We start from the raw sequence: 19242 nt of genomic DNA, 5'->3' as shown, positions 1-19242 counted from the left end.
TTAGAACAAAACCATGTTGTAAAAGTGCCATGTTATATGAGGGATCCCTGTGATTTATAAGATTCTAAATGCTTTTTCCTGTCATTTAAAAAAAGGCTTTAATGAATTATGGTCATTTTTATTTAAAAAACAGAGTTTAAATTTTAAAGTAAATTCAAAATTTATATGATATTTATTTAATAAATTGAGAATAAATGATAAAAATATAACATGCCTTAAGAAACAAATATTTTGCATACTGTTGCAAATAAAAATTTTTTACTTTCAAGGGAGAACTTTTTAGAACAGGTCCCCAAACTATGGCCCACGAGGTCTGCTCATCTGGCCCACTGCCACACTCTGCCACAAATGAACTAAAATATAATAATTTGTCTGGAAATATTATAGACTGTAGAAGAAATTAAAATAAGTGTAAGTAAAAAATGTCAAAATTGGTTTAATCCAATTTTTGCATCTGACAGTAATGATTTCAGGGTAATCAGTGAAATAAAAAAATTCAGCTACTTTTTGCAACTTTGACTATCAGAGCACTTTGTGTAATGAAGTTTTTAAGAAAAGCGATTACAAGCTTGCTGCATTGATTGTGTTTGTGTATTGGTAAATAAATATGTTGGTTGTCTGTATCTTTTGTGTATTCAGTGTACTGTGTTGAACAAAATGGTTATGCGGCCTGTGCTCACCATTCTCTCAGTTATCTGATCCACTGAAAGTTTGGTGACCCGTTTTAGAACATGATATATTTCCATCAAAATAAGTGCATCCTCTACATATGTAAACTGTTTTCACATTTTTGAAACGTGTTAGGCTTTGCTTATAAAAGCATACCTTGCATATCAATTTTAATATTTATATAAATATATCATAGAGTATTTGTTAAATGAATTTTTTTTTTTCGTCTTTGGTTAGACAGACTATAGTCATAAATTAATGTAGACAAATAAATCAATTGAAGGTAAATTTGTCATGATTATTTTTGAAATGTAGACAGTTAAGATGACATAATTGCTATCCTAATGAGTTGTAAACTTATAGCTTTCAGATACAACTTCTAGATTGAATGATTTCCTAATTTAAACATTTTAAAACTTTAAATTACAGCACAAAAAGCTAATAAGTATAAAAGGTGTAGCATGTTATTGAGAATGATCTTATGAGTTTGGAGTGAACCTGCTAGATGCAATGCAAATGATTAATAAAGCTTGGATTGAAGTTCCACAAAGCATCATTGCAAATTGCTTCACAAAACCAGATTTTGGCCAACAATTTGATGCTGATGATTAATTGGAATTTTCATCAGAATTTGGTGACTATATTGAAGAATATTGAACAAATTTCAATATAGTGACAAGCAGTGAAGAAACAATGTGAAAATTTATATTAACTGTCTGCAGACATTATCTGAATATATCATCACTACTTAATTAAATAACCAAGTGCTAGAAACAAGCAATGAATGTGAAGAGAAATAAATACTGCCCTGGACAAATACCCTGTTCTCCTACTTGAGGGAAGTCAGCAAAAATATAGTTTTCTAGAAAGCCCATCATTCATAAAACAAAATGCTTTTTGAGGAAACTGCATTGAAAGTATTCTCAAAAAAGAAGCAATGAATTGTTGATGAAAAACTTGTGTAACACTCTTTCACTAATAGTGCCAATATTTGTTATTTTGTACCTAAGAAAAATATTAAAATTTAATGTATTCAAGCCTAACTATACTGTTTGCATTGTGATACTTGCAATCTCATTGAAATAATGATAATTTCTGTAAATTAAAAATTCATTAACTTGAATTAGAAGGGACAAAGAAAAATTTGAGCTATCAAGAGTCTATTGTATGTGTATAGAATTTAAATTTTTCTGTAACAATTTTCTATTTTATTAGTCTTCTAAATGAAAAGTATTTAATAATACTTTAAAGAGTAACTCAATGAATAAAACAAAATTTCAGCATGGCCTAACAATGATCAGGTTATGCTGAAATTATAAGTTGTTAATGAAATGAAGTTATATAAAGTTATAATATATAGTAATATATTAATGACGTATATACTACTAATAATTATATAAAGTTAGTAAGGAAATAGATATGAACTTTTATGTTTTGTTTGTTTAATTATTGCATTTAGGTAATATTCATCTTCTGGAGCATGGTGAAACTTATAATTTTACATTCCCAAGTGCCTTCGCTCGTTCTATTCCTACAGTGCCTTGGATGGAATTGGGAGGTCGTATAAGTCTCTCCTGTAGCAAGTCAAAATGCAGTGCTTTCATTACATTTCATACAAATGTAATTATAAAGATTATAATGATGATTCTACTATAAGAAAATTTTTTTAATGCTAAGTATTAAATGAGCTGTTGATTTTGAAAGTGGGGAAGTCCATTTTATGCTATTGCTGGATATTCAATGGTTTGCATTTGAATGAGTTTAATTAAAAATATTCATAAGCAGTAATAGACTTATTTTATATATTTTTGGTTTTATTTTGTGTAAATTTAATTTGCAATAATGGTTATCTGCGTTAGGTGAAAAAAAAAAAAACTGTTTTGGTATGCGCCAATGGACTTGCCTCACTTTCAAAATCAACTCACTGTAAATATCATTGACGATATAAATTACTAGTAACAAATTTATATTGATATTAAAAGATATTTATTGTGAATTGATTAAAAACATAAAGCTAATTCTTATTACAAATTAACATAAAATTTAACTATTTTTTTCACAAAATGGACTTGTTCCACTTTCAAAATCAATTTATGATACACAATTATAAATATAAAAAAACATGTTAAGATGTAAAGGTAAACACACATTTTAAAAGAGTTTGAATATATGAAATTAGAATATCAGATAATTATTTAATACATATATTTATGAATAACTAGCTGTTACCCACGACTTCGCCCACGGAGGTTTTGCAAGCAAACCCCATTTATATTCAGTATTTCAACAACCATAGTAATTGTTATATAACACCTACCACCGAGAATGATGAGAATTGCTGAGAATCAAACAAACTATTTTGAATTTGATCAATTTTCTGGAACGTTTACAATCGTTCTATAATCGAACCAATACGCAATAACAAATTTGAATTTAAAATGGTTCGAACATTTGGTTAAAAAATCGAAATATATAAAAATATTTATAGCAATGTCTGAAATGTTATTAATTTAATACACTTAAGTACTTAATGAAGATGAAACGTAACAAAAAATCGCATCTAAAATAGTACAGTAGAAGCCGTTTTTCCAGTTATAACTTAATCTTCTCTCTCTCCCCCCCGCGGGGGAATTTCGAAAAATCCATTCTTAGTGTGCATCCCCATGGTATACCCTACTAAAACGCAGATAAAAACAAAAAAAACTCGCATCTAAAATAGTACGGTAGAAGCCATTCTTCTAGTTAAGACTTAATCCTCTCCCCCCCTCGGGGGAATTTCGAAAAATCCCTTAGTGAGCGTTTTCATGACGTACCCTAACTGTGTACCAAATTTCACCTCTAGGTTCAGCGGTTTGCTCTGGGCAATGATGAATCAATGAATGAGTCAGTCAATCAGGACAAGCAATTTTATATATATAGATTACTGTGTTTTATTGCAGGTAAGGTATGACTTTTGTCCAAAAAAGAAAGGAAAATCACTCTCTCTTATATGGGAAATTGCAATTTCACATAGAGTAATGATTTTTCCAAATGGCCTGTAGTAAGCTAACAAGAAACTTCTACTTAGCCTAAATCTTGAAAAAATGTGTTTTTGTTTAATTAAACACATTTTTATTATCATTATTTTTTGCTATAGTTATGCAACTTTTGCATGTATTCATGTAGAATATTTTACTTGTAATTGACTTATTTTAAACTTCTCTTTTTCCCTGATAAATCAAAATGTTTACTCTAATTAACCAGAATACAGTAAAAAAAAAATTTGGGCAAGTGCCAAAGGCACGAGATGGCTTAAATTAAATATACTAAATACTTTTTAATAATGATAAGTCATGAAATACAGTAGTTTAAAAAAATTTCTTTAATTTTATCTACACTATTTTATCAGTATTTGAATATTTATCATTTATTGTGTGTTCCTGATTTTAATTGTATTAATAATGGAAGTTATAAAAAATAATAATTAATTCACATACTAATTTTTTATATGATTATTTAGCCATTTTACGGAGATCAACTTCACAGGATTTCTGCAGAAGTTAAAAACGGTTTTGGAGATTTAGTCTGTAAAATTAATGGGCAGTGGAATGGTGTTATACAAATAGTTTATGCCGAAGTGAGTTGAAATCTTTTAATTTAATGTGTAATTTCTGTATATTATGGAGCGAGTTATAAGATTTTAATCAAAAATATTCATTAGCGCATATGGAAAGTGTTTATTTTTTTAATTCCTATCATTTAATTAAATTGCATAAAAAGACATTGTGAATGACAAATTGCATATTACATTTTTTAAATTTCAAATATATTTATTGCTATTAGAAAAATACAAGTTTGATATGTCTAAGTAATGCATAAGTTATGGATAAAAACATGTCTTAAGCCATTCTGTAACTTTATCTGTCAAAATTTAATTATTACTTTAATACCATACCTGACAAACTTGTATTCTCTTGAATTAATATTCATCAGAAATAATTTTTCTATTATTTATTATTAATTATGATATTGTGACAATTTCTCTTTGAACTAAATCAGTAAAAGTTTAATTGTTCACTCTTCACTTAAATTTGAGAGCTTTATTAACATTTCACTAATACTTTCATTTTGTTCTAAGAAAAGTTACTAGGGTTGTAAAGAAAGTAATCACTCTCTCTTGAGTATTAGCTAATGATGTCATCCTCTTTCTAACAAGTGTAGTGGGAGGAGGTTTGTGTTCAGTGTACATAGGTGGATCACTTCATGTCATAAAGATGGATGAGTGCAATGTATTGAATTGAACCAACCTAATATTTTCAAAGTTGGAACAATATGCATGGATAAAGATTGAGGTGACATGTGGAAAAAATATTTAAAAATATTATAAAGGACTGTGAGAAGTACGCTGCACTGATAATTATTGTATTGAACAGTGGCACAACAGGTGATTGTGTGGATTATACAGCACATTCTAGTCTTTCTGGTATTGAATTTCTGATGAAGATGGACAGTGAGACAGTTAGCCACTGAAGCAGGCCAAACAACAGTGTTGCATGTGCTGAAAGACATGTTGGGTATCACAAAATTGCAGCATACTGAGGTGATGAGACACCCATTGAAGTGCAGAAATGGCACGGCTATGCATTGCAAATTATCGTTTGGAATACTACAGCTGAGAAAGTTGTGAATTCCTTAAGAGGATAATTGCATTACATGAAACACGGATGAGTCCTACGAACTAGAACCAAAATAATCCAATGCACGATGGCACCAAACTTCTTTTTGAAAAGAAAGAAGTTGTGCCAAGAACTTGGGAACGGGAAAGTGATGCTGATAGTGGTATATGATTCCAAAGTGTGATATTACATCACGCAGTCCCTCAGAACAGAACTGTTCATGCCATGTACTACCAACATTTCCTGGAACATCATTTTTGCCCTGTTATGTAGAGGAAATAGCAACATTTCAGAACATGTCCACCCATTGTCTTCCTCAAACATCTGGTATATTCCCAGACACGAGTCCTTGCAACTTTTATCTGTTCAAACAATGACTTAGAGGTCATCCAATCAGTACGGTATTCATTGGTGGACACCAATAAACAGCTTTGCTACTAGTATCTTCCAGATATCTGGCAGAATGTTGTCAACATGGCAAGAGATTATATTGAAGGAATGTAAAGGCATGCTGGTCCTACAATATAAAGGGTTCAAAGGAAAGTCCATACATTCTCTATAACTTTTAAATCACCTGCTATAGTTCCATGGAAGTAATTGGTACCTATAGGAAGGGGACCATGCACAATCCACTGAATACAAAATTTTAGCATCCTAGTGATAAATATGGAACTAAAGAAAACTAATTCAGAAACTAACAGAGATGGGCAAAAAAAAGTCCAGTTACAAAAGGAAGCAGTATTGTTTTATTAGTACAAATCAATATTTTGTTGATTCAGTATGGTGGTTGTACAGAATGGCCACTATGGTTGCCCATCTTAACATTGATGGACATTTTCTTTTAGGGATAACCAAAAGTTCAAGTTTATGCTACAGAACCTTCCACCATAGCAGAATTTTTGGAACACATCTTTGAAACCTGTAATTCTATAACCCTTGCGTTGCTGCATGCTGTTCAAGATGAAATTCTGTCCTGAATCCAGAAGTGTGTCATTGCTGATGATGCACACTTTGAACACTGTGCACAGTATATGAGGGCTGTTCGGAAAGTTCGCGGCCTTGCCTATATGTGGCGCTGCGATCAATTTAACTTTTGGCGGAAATAATTCAGCCATCTGTGCTAGAGATACGATACCAATTTCCACTTGATTTGTCGTAAAGTTTTGCCACAGCAGCTTAGCAGATAGTCAGTGTGCACATGCTTTGTCAAAAATGGAGAAGACGGAGACTCGTGCGGTCATAAAATACCTGACGAAAAAAGGATTGACCCCATCTCAAATCAAAGCTGACATGGATGAAGTTTTGGGAGAGTCTGCTCCTTCGTACACCACTGTGAAAAAATGGACAGCCCTTTTTAAATCTGGCAGAGAGAGTGTGGAAGATGACCCTTGCAGCGGACAGCCCTTTTTAAATCTGGCAGAGAGAGTGTGGAAGATGACCCTTGCAGCGGACGGCCGTCAACTGCTGTCACTGAAGGAAATATCGACAAAGTTCACGATTTGTTATTAGCAGATCACCGTTTGAAAACGCATGAGATAGATGAGACAACAGGCATCTCTGTCGACCGAGTGCACTACTTCCTAACCGAAAATTTGGGTATGACGAAGGTCTCAGCAAGGTGGGTGCCACATCTGCTGACCGCCGAGCAAAAACGTGTTCGCACTTTGATGTCAAAGGAGTGTTTGGGCTTCTACCAGAAAAACCCACAGGATTTCTTGCGTCGGTTTGTGACTGCTGACGAAACGTGGATCCATTACTACACTCCTGAAACAAAAGAACAGTCGAAGCAATGGAAACACCACAGTTCACCATCACCAAAGAAGGCAAAGGCAGTTCCATCAACGGGGAAAGTGATGGCCTCAGTTTTTTGGGATGCTAAAGGCATCATCATTATTGACTACCTAGAAAGAGGAAAGACCATTAATGCTGTCTATTACTGTGAACTTTTGGAAAAATTGAAGAAAAAAAAGATCACACTTGAAGAATAAAAAGATTCTGTTCCACCACGATAATGCACATGCAGATTCCGCTAGAATCACTGAACAAAAGATAAACGAACTTCGCTTCCAATTAGTTCCACATCCACCGTACTCACCTAATTTGGCCCCCAGTGACTTCCACCTTTTTCCAAACCTAAAAAAATTCTTGGCTGGAAAGAGATTCCACTCAAATGACGAAGTCATCTCTGAAGTGAATGAGTATTTTGCACACCTTGACAAATCGACCTATTGTGATGGCATAAAAAAGCTAGAACATCGCTGGAATAAGTGCATTGCTAACAAAGGAGCCTACATTGAAAAATAAAAGTTTTAACATTATTTTGTTTGTTGTTCTATTTGAGGCCGCAAACTTTCCAAACAGTCCTCGTATTACTTGGACCTGTGTGCAGCACAGGTGCAACTGTGATGCACAAAGTTTGCATTATATCTGTGTTGTTTTATGCTCTTCACAAAATCTGGTTTAATAGGCTCTTTTATTTTGTAATTTGATATTTTTGCTTTTCTTTGTTAATTTCCGAGTTAGTTTTCTTTAGTTCTGTATTTCACCACTAGGGATGCTAAAATTGCATTCAATGAATTGTATGTGGTCACTTTATATAGGTGCCAATTACTTCCATGGTTCTACAGCAGGTGGATTAAAAATTATAGGGGATGTATGGATTTTCCTTTGAACCCTATATATTTTATCACTACTTTCTTTACAACTCTATTATTATTCTATTATTATCTGAGAATAAAGAATAAAATATCATGTTTATAAAAGGATTAGGATATGTTCCAGAATTATTGGCACACTAATTCATACAGGTTATTTTTCTATCTGGTTTTCTTTTGTTAATATTTCAAATGAAAAGACTTAGCATAATGAGAATATTAATTATATTTAAATTTTTCTGTAGGGAATGACAGACGTAATTAATGTAAATAAATTAACAAAATATAAAAAACGCCTCCGTCCTCTTAACGAACAAGATAGTAGCGAGTCGAGACGAATATGGTACGAAGTTACTAAAGCGTTAAAAAATAATGATATAGAAATGGCATCCTCCTACAAACAACAGGTACTTATTATTTTCTTATAAATATTTTTAACTATCATGTAACATTTCTCATCTATTGATTTCATTTGTTAGTATCAAATATCAATGAAGGTTAAATTTAATCAATTTAGTGTATTTTTTTATTCAAAATAATAATGTCTTTAATATTGTGACAGAATCATTTTTATTTTTATATTACTAAGTGCACATAAATTTGAAATAAATATTTTAGAATTTAATGGAGCACACTCGGATTATTACTTGTTCCGGTCTATACAAATTTTCTTTAACTAAAACATTTACTTGAAATGACAATGTCAAAAATCACTTGGATCGGTTTTTTGTAAGCAACGATCAAAACTTTTATGAATGTGAAATAATGCTGCTACCAGAAACGATGACAACAGATATTTTACCAAAATGGTTGATATATCGTTCAATAAAATATTTATTTATTATAAAAATGTTTTTTTTTTCCACGGAAAAAAAAACAAACTTACTTTCCGTACAACCCAATAGAAAAATGAAAAGTGCCCAGTTTTTATTCTGTCCACTGCTGTTATGAAACCATAGAATAATGTGTCATATCACAAGACCATAGGAAGTGTGTACAGAAAGAGCTGATAGTTTCCTTCCCCCCCCCAGTTACAACTTTTGCCATAGGACAGGCAGGGGTTTCCAACGGATCCTCTTACCAATGGGAATAAAATTCTTGTTGAATACAATACAGTGGGTGATTGGTTAATGAACATAATCCGTTCCAAGACTTTGTTCACTATTTGAATTGTTCGTTAACCGATTCTCGATTTACCATAGGTTTCTATGGGAATTTGATTAATTCGTTCTGAAGACCCAAAAAAATAAAAAATATATACTTACCACATTTATTCATGTGTAATAATAAAAATACGTATGTACTCAGTTTTGCATTTTTATTAGTCATGTTCTTTCCGTTTTTGGGGGTTAAAGAATCTGTCCAATGTCAATTGCTTTTCTGGTCTTTGTGATTTTTCAGAAGTAATTAATAGCATTGTAATTGTAGAGATCTATAGGCCTATTAACTTCAACCTGGTTTGGATGCCATTTTAAGATCATTGTTCTGACATCCTCCCACTTTTTCAAAAGATCTTTAGTAGCAGATATTGGAATAAATCTGCATTTTCAGAAGAAAACGTAAAAGAATTGTTTCTGTCAGAAATACAAAAGGCTGTAATTACAATGGAGATTTTCAAAGTTTGAGGAATACTATCCAATCAGTACTGGGTAGAACATCGATGTCGACGTCTCCCACGCTCCAAAAAGTATTGAACTGTTGCCTGAAGACAAAGGAAGACCAATCGGTATTCGTTATTTTATGGTCGCTTCTTCTTGTGTTTGTTCAGTGAAGCGTTCGTTATCCAAACATGTGTTCGTTGTCCAATCATAAAAATCTGTTGCGAAAGTGTTCATTATCCAATCACCCATTGTATTTCTTTTTGTGAATTATCATCACATTATTGCCAGTAATTATCTATTGTTAGTTTCTGTGGAGATATGCTTACACTTTGACATTGTACCAGGAAAGAATACTTGTCAGTACTGTAATTATGGCTATTACAGCTTTTTACCCTGTCATTTATAGATACAGTAGAACCCGGCTAGTCCGTCACTCCGGTTAATCCGACCGTGGTCGGTGTCGAGAAACTTGTCCCAACTCGTCAGTGACTCACCGTCCGTGGTGTTATTCTGTATTCGTTACAGTACTGTATATGTTTTATATTGTATGTATGTGTACAGTTTTGTGTGTGTTTTCAATGTCAGGAGTGAAACGTAAACATGTTACTCTTTCATTAAATGAAAAATTAGCAGTACTACAAAGAATGGACAAAGGGAAGATTGTTTATTTTACTTTTTTCTGATAATCCGACCTTTTCTGCGTTCCGACCATACCCCCAGTCCCAAAGGTGACGGATTAGAGGGGTTCTACTGTATGATTATTTTACCTTGCACCCAAACATTTGCTGGCAATATTACTCACTAGTCTGCTTTCTAGCTTGGTAAATACTGTTCCGTCCCACAGGCAGAGATCTTCGCCATCACCAAGGCATTCCACCACATCAACGAAGGCTGGTTCCCCGTAAAAAGAAAATAGCCATCTACACAGACAGCATTACAGCTCTTCGCTCAATTTCCAACACCAACAACAATGGCTACATGTTACCACCATTCAGAAAATGCTTATCAGTAATAACCACCACAATAACATCACCCTTAACTGGGTCCGTGGCCACTCTGGGGTGGAGGGGAACGAAGCAGCTGATGCTCTCGCCAAGAGCTGCAGTCTCGTTCCTTCCTTGTTCTTACAGTAAGATACCGCCTTCAACTATCCATAAATGGATCTATAACCAACTTTTGGAAACTTGGCAAGAATACTGGAACAACTGCACTACAGGCCATCCCACTCATGGCTTTGTTGCAGGCATCTTGTTCCCAACTTCACCCTGACTCAAGTTCTCACTGGCCATGGGAACTTCAACGCTTACCTCCACCGGTTCCGGCTATGGGACAGCGAGATCTGCAGGTGCAACACGAACACCAAACAAGACTATCTTCACCTGTTGTTTGACTGTCCACTCTTCGACAGCAACAGAGATAGACTCATTGAGGCGGCACTTCGTAACAACCATAACTGGCCATGTCCTCTACAAGCCTTAATATATGAGAAAGACATGTACAATCATCTGAACAATTACCTGCAGAGCATCGAAGTGCTTACAGAGAGGACGAGAAACACTTAGTCAATGGCTGTTCTCTCATAGTCATGCAATTCTACTGAACTATAATGTTAACACCACGCGTTAATAAAATTCACTGTCTATGCTTTTAGTGTAACCCTGATAATGTCAACTGTATATACATTTGTAACCTGTTAATTAGCTCAGGCTACCTGTATTCTGGCCCCTAGCACCCACCCTGTATCTAGTTTACGCACTGTTAATCTGCATACTGTACATACGTTTGTCATCTGTTTTTATGTTTGTTCTATCTGCAGTTTGCCAAATAGCACTCAACATGTAACTACTTTGTACCATTATTATTCTGCATACTGTTTTTACATTTGTTACCTATTAATACGTTTGTGCTATCTGTCATCATCACATAGCACTCCCCATATAAAACTATTGCACTATTGTTAATCTGCATAATGTACATTTGTTTGTCATCTCTTATTATATTTGTACTGACTACGATTTGTCAGACAGCTCTCAACATGTAATTTCTTGTAACATTATTAATCTGCACACTGTATTTGTTATTACCTGTTCATATGTTAGTGCTGTTTGCGATCTGTAACGTGGCACTCCCAACCTGTATTGCTTTGTAACATTCTTGTTATCGTTATTGCTTTTTACTACTGATTATTCCTTATAAAACACCGTTGCGGGATGCCCATGGATCCCACCCCATCTTCCCCGTCTTTCCATAACAAGTCGTACCAAAGAGTGATACCTGTCTTACTACTACTACTACTACTCAAACATTTGTTGTTTATAAGATAAATTGACAATTAGTTTCTCACCACTTACAAATTTCAATATTTATCAAATGGAGATAAGTTAGAGCAATTTTTAGGAATCTCACTTGTATATCTAACTCAATTTTGAAAAGAAATAATACTTATGATCCATTTCTTTAGCATGGCAGTATTATTGTTAATAATAAATTTTATTGTGTGATAATGCTTTGAATTGAATTTAATTGAATAAATTTTATCTTATAATCTTTTCTAACTTATAAATTTAACATTTTAGATAGAAATGAAACAAAGGGAAATTGCTGATGCAGATCTTGACAAAAATACTTATCAAGGAAAGGTAAGAGTAAAGTTTTTTTAATAAAAAAATTAATTCATAATGTTTGACTTTATACTATATTAAAAAATAATTGAAGTGGAAAATTTTTTTTTTGTTTAGTGTAACATTAAAGAATATCTGAAATTAATTCTAAAATCTGATCCCAATTAACCAAACCAATTATTTGTATATTTTTAAATATGCATTTTTGCAGTAGAACATATGTATTATAATTAGACTGAAAGTTATATATTACATTCTATAAAAATGTATGCTCTTGTGTAAACAAACTCTGTCAATAAAAGCTATCCTTAATGATGAAATATTATTTCACTATAAATTTTAGAATTAGTCTTGGGAGAAGCTTCAATATTAATTATTGTTTGTATTACTTTTTTTTTATATAAAAAAATCAAGTTTCTGTACTAACATTTTAATGAAGTTTTCTTTTTCATCATTGTAGAATTAAAAAATTCTACAATGATGAAAAAGAAAACTTCATTAAATGTTAGTACAGAAACTTGATTTTTTTATTCCCCAAATTGCAATATATTAATGATAGGTAGTGTTGTGGGGCTTAAGTATTATAAAATTCTAAGATATTCAAATTTTGATTGGAAATAGTATAAGTTTGATATTCTCAAATAATATTTGTTTTGTTCTAAATTTAGTTTAAAGCAGATCTAATGACAAGTAACTTCATTACTCATACTTGTTCCATTACTTTTTTACAGCTGTTTCATCAGAAAGGTGACACATGGGTGTATAAATATCCATTAAATTGAAATTAAGAAAAGTGCTTGCTAGTCAAGAGTATGTCAAATACAAACTTTCACTGCACAATAATTTGTTTAAATTAGTTTTTAAAACTGTGATAACATTTTTTGACTTTAATTTTTATATATAAATGTAAAATTGCTAATTGTTATATAGATAGAATTATATTTATTAATCTAATCAGAAGCTTGATTTTGCTAATTTATTTTGAAAAATATATGTTGATTAGTTGGTAAATATATTTTAGAATCTTTCATCATCTGTTTTTTAGAGTAAAAAACAAATTAAATTATTCTCAAATTTTAATTGTTTCATCATCACAATTTAACTTGTAAAGTTCTATATTGTATGTTTTTTCCTGCATAGTTTCTCATTAAATTTTTATAGTGTAAGCAATAAGATAAAACATTCATGTTTATTTTAATATATTAAAAATGTTAAAATAATTTTTTTGTATAAATGTAAAAAAAGAAATGTATCTGTAATTTTATATGAAAATAATAGTGATTTTTACATTACTATTATATGTTTGAATAACAATTTACTAAAAATATAGTAAAAAAAAAAACATGTGCAGAAATACATCCTCTATTGTACAAAATTATTTTATAACGATTACATTCAAAATTTAATTATTTATATAGAATTTAAACAGTATTATTCAATTCACATTCAAGACTACATTAATATATTTGTGTATAGAAAGAGGAAATTGAGGAGAAAATAATGCATTGTCGTCTACAAAGAAGTTAGATTTCAGACATTTCAAATCACAAATTGTTTTGCAAAATAATTGACATCAATGGTATGGTTCTTGTCAATCTTTATAATTGTTAGTTTAGTTAATTTTGAACTAGGAAACATATCACTTAAATTTAAAAAAAGTTGCCTTCTGCTACTTGTAAGTAATACTTAATGGATATATTTTTTTTAATGTCAACACATTACTGTATGCAGTTTTAGTATTTGAAAATCAATAATAGTCATTTTCATCTTGTGATATATATATTGTCATAATATAGAAAGTTTTCATCACATGCTGAATCTATAGTAAGTAGCTATTTAAGTATGATTATAAATCTAGCCAATTTATAATTTAGATAATACAGTTTATCGTGTTATTTTCATAATAAGAAAGCCATAAGTATGTAAATTTCAAAACATATAAGCTTCTTTAATGGCATTTTATAGTAAAAAAAATTATCATTCATTTATGGCTTGCAGGCATTTTTGCTTAATATTTGCAATTGCTCTAAAGTATTTTCTTTAACGACTTACTCACTCAAAAAAGATTCAAATTATGACAATTTTGTGCTTGAAACTTAGCTATTTTTTTTCAAAGATTTTAACCTATATCAGTGGTTCACAAACTATTATCCGTGATCCAGAAGCACGCGCCAGGTAGTCCACAGACTGACCTAGTAATTTTTCCATCCTCTTTAGCCAGAGGAATGGACTATTCACGCATTGCATCTGTAGGGTGTTAAGTTACCAGACATGTGTGCTGTGATATTTACAAAGAAGAAATGAACAGGTCATAGGTGAAATAATTGAGAATCATTTATCTACATGAAATATAATTTTTATACGGTACAGATTGTGCAGATGTGATTACGTGCACAACAAATTTATCACACACATCTTTTAACATATCCAGAAAATCAATAATTAAAATTTTAGTGAAAAATTACAATTATTGAACGTTAGAAAAGAAAGTTTTATAGTTTTTAAAAGTGCTCAACCATAAAAAAATATTAGCAATATAGTTCATGATTTCTTTGGTAATTATGTCTATATTTACTAGATTTGGAAGAAAAGTTCTTGTTAGTCTTAAATTATTGATTAAATTTTGTCAAGTCACTTCAAGGAGAAGTTTTTTTTAAATGTTTACCCCAATGTTAAATTATTTAGTTAAGGCAGCTTTAATATAGCTGGATAAGCAAATGGGTTATGTTTTCATTAGTTTGCTTACGACACAGCCTCTGAACAAACCCGTCAATACCAATACAAATTATTTCTGATTGCAATATATTTGTGAAGACAAAGCGAGTTGTCTCCAAAGCATTTTAACATGAAAATAATGCAACTTTTTGAAGCGATTTAATGCATTTTTAATTAATTTAATATTGAGGAGCTGGTAAAATTTTAAATTCCAAGTATATTATTTTTATTTTGAGAAGAATTATATTAAATTGGAAAAACAAAATTTTATGTCTTTGGTTATAAATTCACTTGAATTTGCTCACCAGTCATCAATATAAAAAGGAAATTTGAATAGATTTTAGGTTTAGTTTCAATTAAACTTTAAGGTGTTTTATAGGAAGAAAAAAGTAAAGCAATAAAATTATTTTAAACATAAATTAATAAATTTCAATAAATGTTACTGTAATAAGTATGGCAATGCATTTGTGTGGTGAAATACATGAGAATTTTCAGTATATTGTCGTAATTTTCAAATGTGTCAAGCAAAGAAAATATTTTAAATTCACTTCACAGACTTTATAGAGCACAAATTTAAATGGAATTTTATGAGAATAAAGTATTGAATATAACAATTATCTTTCAAAGTATAATTTGATAATATATCCAAAATGAATTAGTGATTATTATATGCAGTAGACTCTCAATTACGTATGACGCCAAATATGCTTATGGATAAATTATTAAATCACAAACATCATTTGTCTCGTCCACTTTGCAGAGAGGAAGGGAAAATGGTGGTTTGGCAAAGTGTAATTACACGAGATAATTGTGTACGTTCTTCTCCACATTTCTTTGAAAATGTATTATTCCGTTTGCTGGATCCATAATTTAAATGATAGCGGATTAACATTTCTCTTCTTCATTCCGGATAATTGAGAACCTACTGTATCATAATTGCTGTTTTTCTATTAAGAATGTACAAATTTTAATTCATGTTAATTAGGATTGTATGTAAATTTAATAAACTTCAGCATCTTTAACTTATAAAATAAGTTAGTGCAAAATAAAATTTTGTACATATAAATGTATAAGAAATGATCTTTGATGTACAGTTAGGTACAACACACGACGTATCTTGCACGTATTTAATCCGAGGAAGTTTGTAAAATTGCTAGCTTCTTGTTATATTCAATTTAACATATTCCCATATTAACTGTGCCTTTAAAGTAATGTTTAATCAAAAGTTAGTTATAAAATTTTTTTGAGCAAGATTGGCTTTTCATCTCTATTATTTACTTCATATAAACTTTGTATTAACGGTTTTCTTATGGTTTAAGCTAATTATATTTTCTAGAATGAATTGTCATTAAAAATAATTTTGGTCTACAATTATTTGAATAAAAAATTAGAATATAGCAACAATGGTACGTTGGCAACTATGCAAGGTTACAAACAAGAGAATAATTTGTGCCATAAAAACTAGACAAAGATTACTTTTAAATATTTAAATCTTAATCTCAGGAAACCAAATTTCAATAAATAAACTATAAAACATATCAGAATAGATATTAACATTTCTCAAATTTACTCGAGAGAAGTGATTTCTGGCTTCCGTTCGAGCCGTAAATCGCTTTTCTCGATAGTCGAGTGCAACATTTGTAATTGTTTTTTCTAAAGTGGATTTCGTGAGAGAATTTCATAACAAAAATTGTTATTACTTAAATCCGTTGTGAATATTGTATAGAATGAAATGTTTGAGAAATTTCTTTAAGTAGCTATTTGTGAAATTTATATTTGGTTAGTTATAGTTGTATTGTTTTTGAATTTTGTGGATGATACAAAACTAATACTCTGTTAAGTCTAATAATAATAATCAGTTTGATCAATTGTAAATATTTGTAAATTAGTTTATCAAAAAGAAATAAAATATTAAAAAGGAATAAAACGTGTAGTTTGTAATTGACACTGTAAAAATAGTGTGTGTATACATATATTTGTATTTAAATTATTATTTAAAAAATCTTATCCATTCACTAGTTTCACACATCTAGTAATCCAACACTAGTCAACTATTGCAAAGACATAGACCGGCTTCCTACTAGTTCAAATTTTAAGGTCATTCATTGGGTCTAAAGAGACCCTACTGATGTTAAGTTCAATAGTGCGCTACTGGATCTGATCTGTGGCTTTGGCGGACTTTGGGACTTTATAAGATAATTCATTTCAAAACAAACGAGTGAACTTTTTAAGCTTCCTTTTAAATTGATGTTAAAGTAATAACAACAATTTTAAAACTTAAAACAGACTATATTGAATTACAGTAAAATTTCTAAAACATGCATAGTATCTATTTTTGTTTTAAAATAAGTTAAATAAGATTAAATTACATCAAATTGAACTAAAATACAAAAGATAAAATAACTAAAACAATACTAGTTGGTGATTTCACTGTTTTAGCCCACTTGACTGCTACTGCCAGGCTTGATCAGATACCACAGTATCAGAGGACACCACTTTGCGGGATGCCTTGCTGCTTGAAGCCTGCTGGTCAAAAATGCTGCCTCTATTATAAAAGCGGACTTCGAGAGCGTTGCCTACTATGTTAGCAGCATATTCATATGAAGGACTTCTTTGATAGGAGCGGTTGATTTAGAAGATGGCAACTATGAAATATATTCATCCCTTCGGCGCCATTTGCAATCTCCTGGACTGCGAACAAATCAGTCGTTCGCAGTCAAGTTGTCACAAATCTGATTTTTTTCTATAAATCCGGCATCACGTTTTTGGGTTTCTTCTGCATCAAGTCGCATGTTTACATTATTCCTCCAGCTCGTAGCTTGTTTGTGTAATGTTTTGTTGAAGTCCGTGACACATACCGTACCTATTACAGGTATTATGTCGTCAAATCTGCCATATGTGTAGATGAATGGAGGTGTATTGATATTTGTCACTGTAGTAGTGAACTTGGCAAATTTTCTTATGAGACTGCTCCTGCTGCATTTGACCAGCTCTGCTCTCTTTTCTGTTCCAACTGGAGCTATGCCAATATTGTAAATGAATCTGCTGACAACTTTAAATGCATTTCTACTTGAAACACTAAGCTTTGATAGCCAATAAAATGTATTAAATATGTCTGAGGCAGCAATCTGTTGCTGGAACAAACTTGCTTGTTGACCTTCAAGCCCATCAATGAGAATTTTTGCCTCTTTAATGGCCGTCTGTATCAGGGAACTGTCTGCAGCATTGATTTTTTTCTATAAATCTGACATCACGTTTTTTGGGTTTGGTAAGATATTGCCGTAGACAAGAGAAGGAACCCTCTGCCAGTAAATTTCTATCTTCCTCATTTGGCAATTGAATTGCCTCTTTGTGGTATGCAGCTTGACGTTTATCCACTGGTACTCTTCCGAGGTAATCTACAGTAGGATTTTCCAACCATACCACAAAATCATTGACATATGCGGGGCATGGCTTTCTGATGTTTCCCCTACTTGCAAGTCTTTTGGCATGTTGCTCCTTCATTAGTTCCAGCTTGTGCACAAGATAAGTGAGCACTGATTGACTCACAAAAACCTCAGTGACTGTATGACCCCTCAATTGCAAAAAACTCCAGGTGGTTGAGTTCTTGTTGGAGTTTTTTGCAGAAAGCTGTGACAGTTTTTGTGCCGTTTTAATGAGTCTTCGGTACCAACCTCCCCATTAACAAACTTTTCATAAATCTGGTTGAGAGGGTTTGTAATTTCCTCAGACATGGCATTGATTGCGGCAGTGAAGAAGGTCGAGCTGTGGAGCCACAACATTCCCGCTGTCTGTGCTGCTCCACCTGATGCCAAGTTGAAGTAATCACCGAGGATAGCACATTGTTCTCTATAAGGTATACCAGCCATCCTCTGGGCAAAACTACCCTCTCTAAGAACATGTGCAAGCAGAGAAGGGTAGAAAGTAATAGTGGTGTTTGTACCAGCATCTTTTGAAACCTTAAGAGCATCAGCATAACTATGAATTGGCATGTCTTTGTCAGCCATTACAAAGAGCTTATGAATTAATTCAAAAGCTTTTATTGCAAAAACAGTGAAGGTGAGAATTTTGCTTGAGTTCTTTTATTGTTGAGACAGTTAATACTTTCTTTTCCGGGACTTAATTTCTCAGGTTAATTATAGTTGAGAAACCTAAAGTATCTTTTAATCAGATAATGTTATGCTTAAGGCGGCTTGTGTTTCTTCGAGACTCAGAATAGTATCTTAAAACTGTGTGCTCAGCAACTCTGCTCCTACTCAGAAGATAAAAAGTCCCAATGGGACCGTCCCAACACACGTGCAAACAGTGGCAGCCACCACAGACCCAT

The 19242-nt window shown here is 31.9% G+C and overlaps 1 protein-coding gene across 1 annotated transcript in view; it reads left to right on the top strand.

The window, feature by feature from the left end:
* Positions 1-17825, top strand: part of LOC111627789 (oxysterol-binding protein-related protein 11-like) — a 56263-nt gene extending 38438 nt beyond the window's left edge. The window contains exons 14-18 of the mRNA XM_023371430.1: positions 2129-2289; positions 4169-4285; positions 8224-8385; positions 12156-12218; positions 12932-17825. Coding sequence (XP_023227198.1) covers positions 2129-2289; positions 4169-4285; positions 8224-8385; positions 12156-12218; positions 12932-12982 — 554 coding nt within the window. The 3' untranslated portion in view covers positions 12983-17825. The remainder of the gene's footprint in view (positions 1-2128; positions 2290-4168; positions 4286-8223; positions 8386-12155; positions 12219-12931) is intronic.
* The last annotated feature ends 1417 nt before the right edge of the window (positions 17826-19242 follow it).

This window comes from Centruroides sculpturatus, unplaced genomic scaffold (assembly GCF_000671375.1).
Source record: "Centruroides sculpturatus isolate CEXI.00-Female unplaced genomic scaffold, Cexi_2.0 scaffold568, whole genome shotgun sequence".
In the NCBI taxonomy this organism is placed as follows: domain Eukaryota; kingdom Metazoa; phylum Arthropoda; class Arachnida; order Scorpiones; family Buthidae; genus Centruroides; species Centruroides sculpturatus.
The sequence above is the reverse complement of the archived record's forward strand: the minus strand, read 5'-3'. Positions and strand labels throughout refer to the sequence as shown.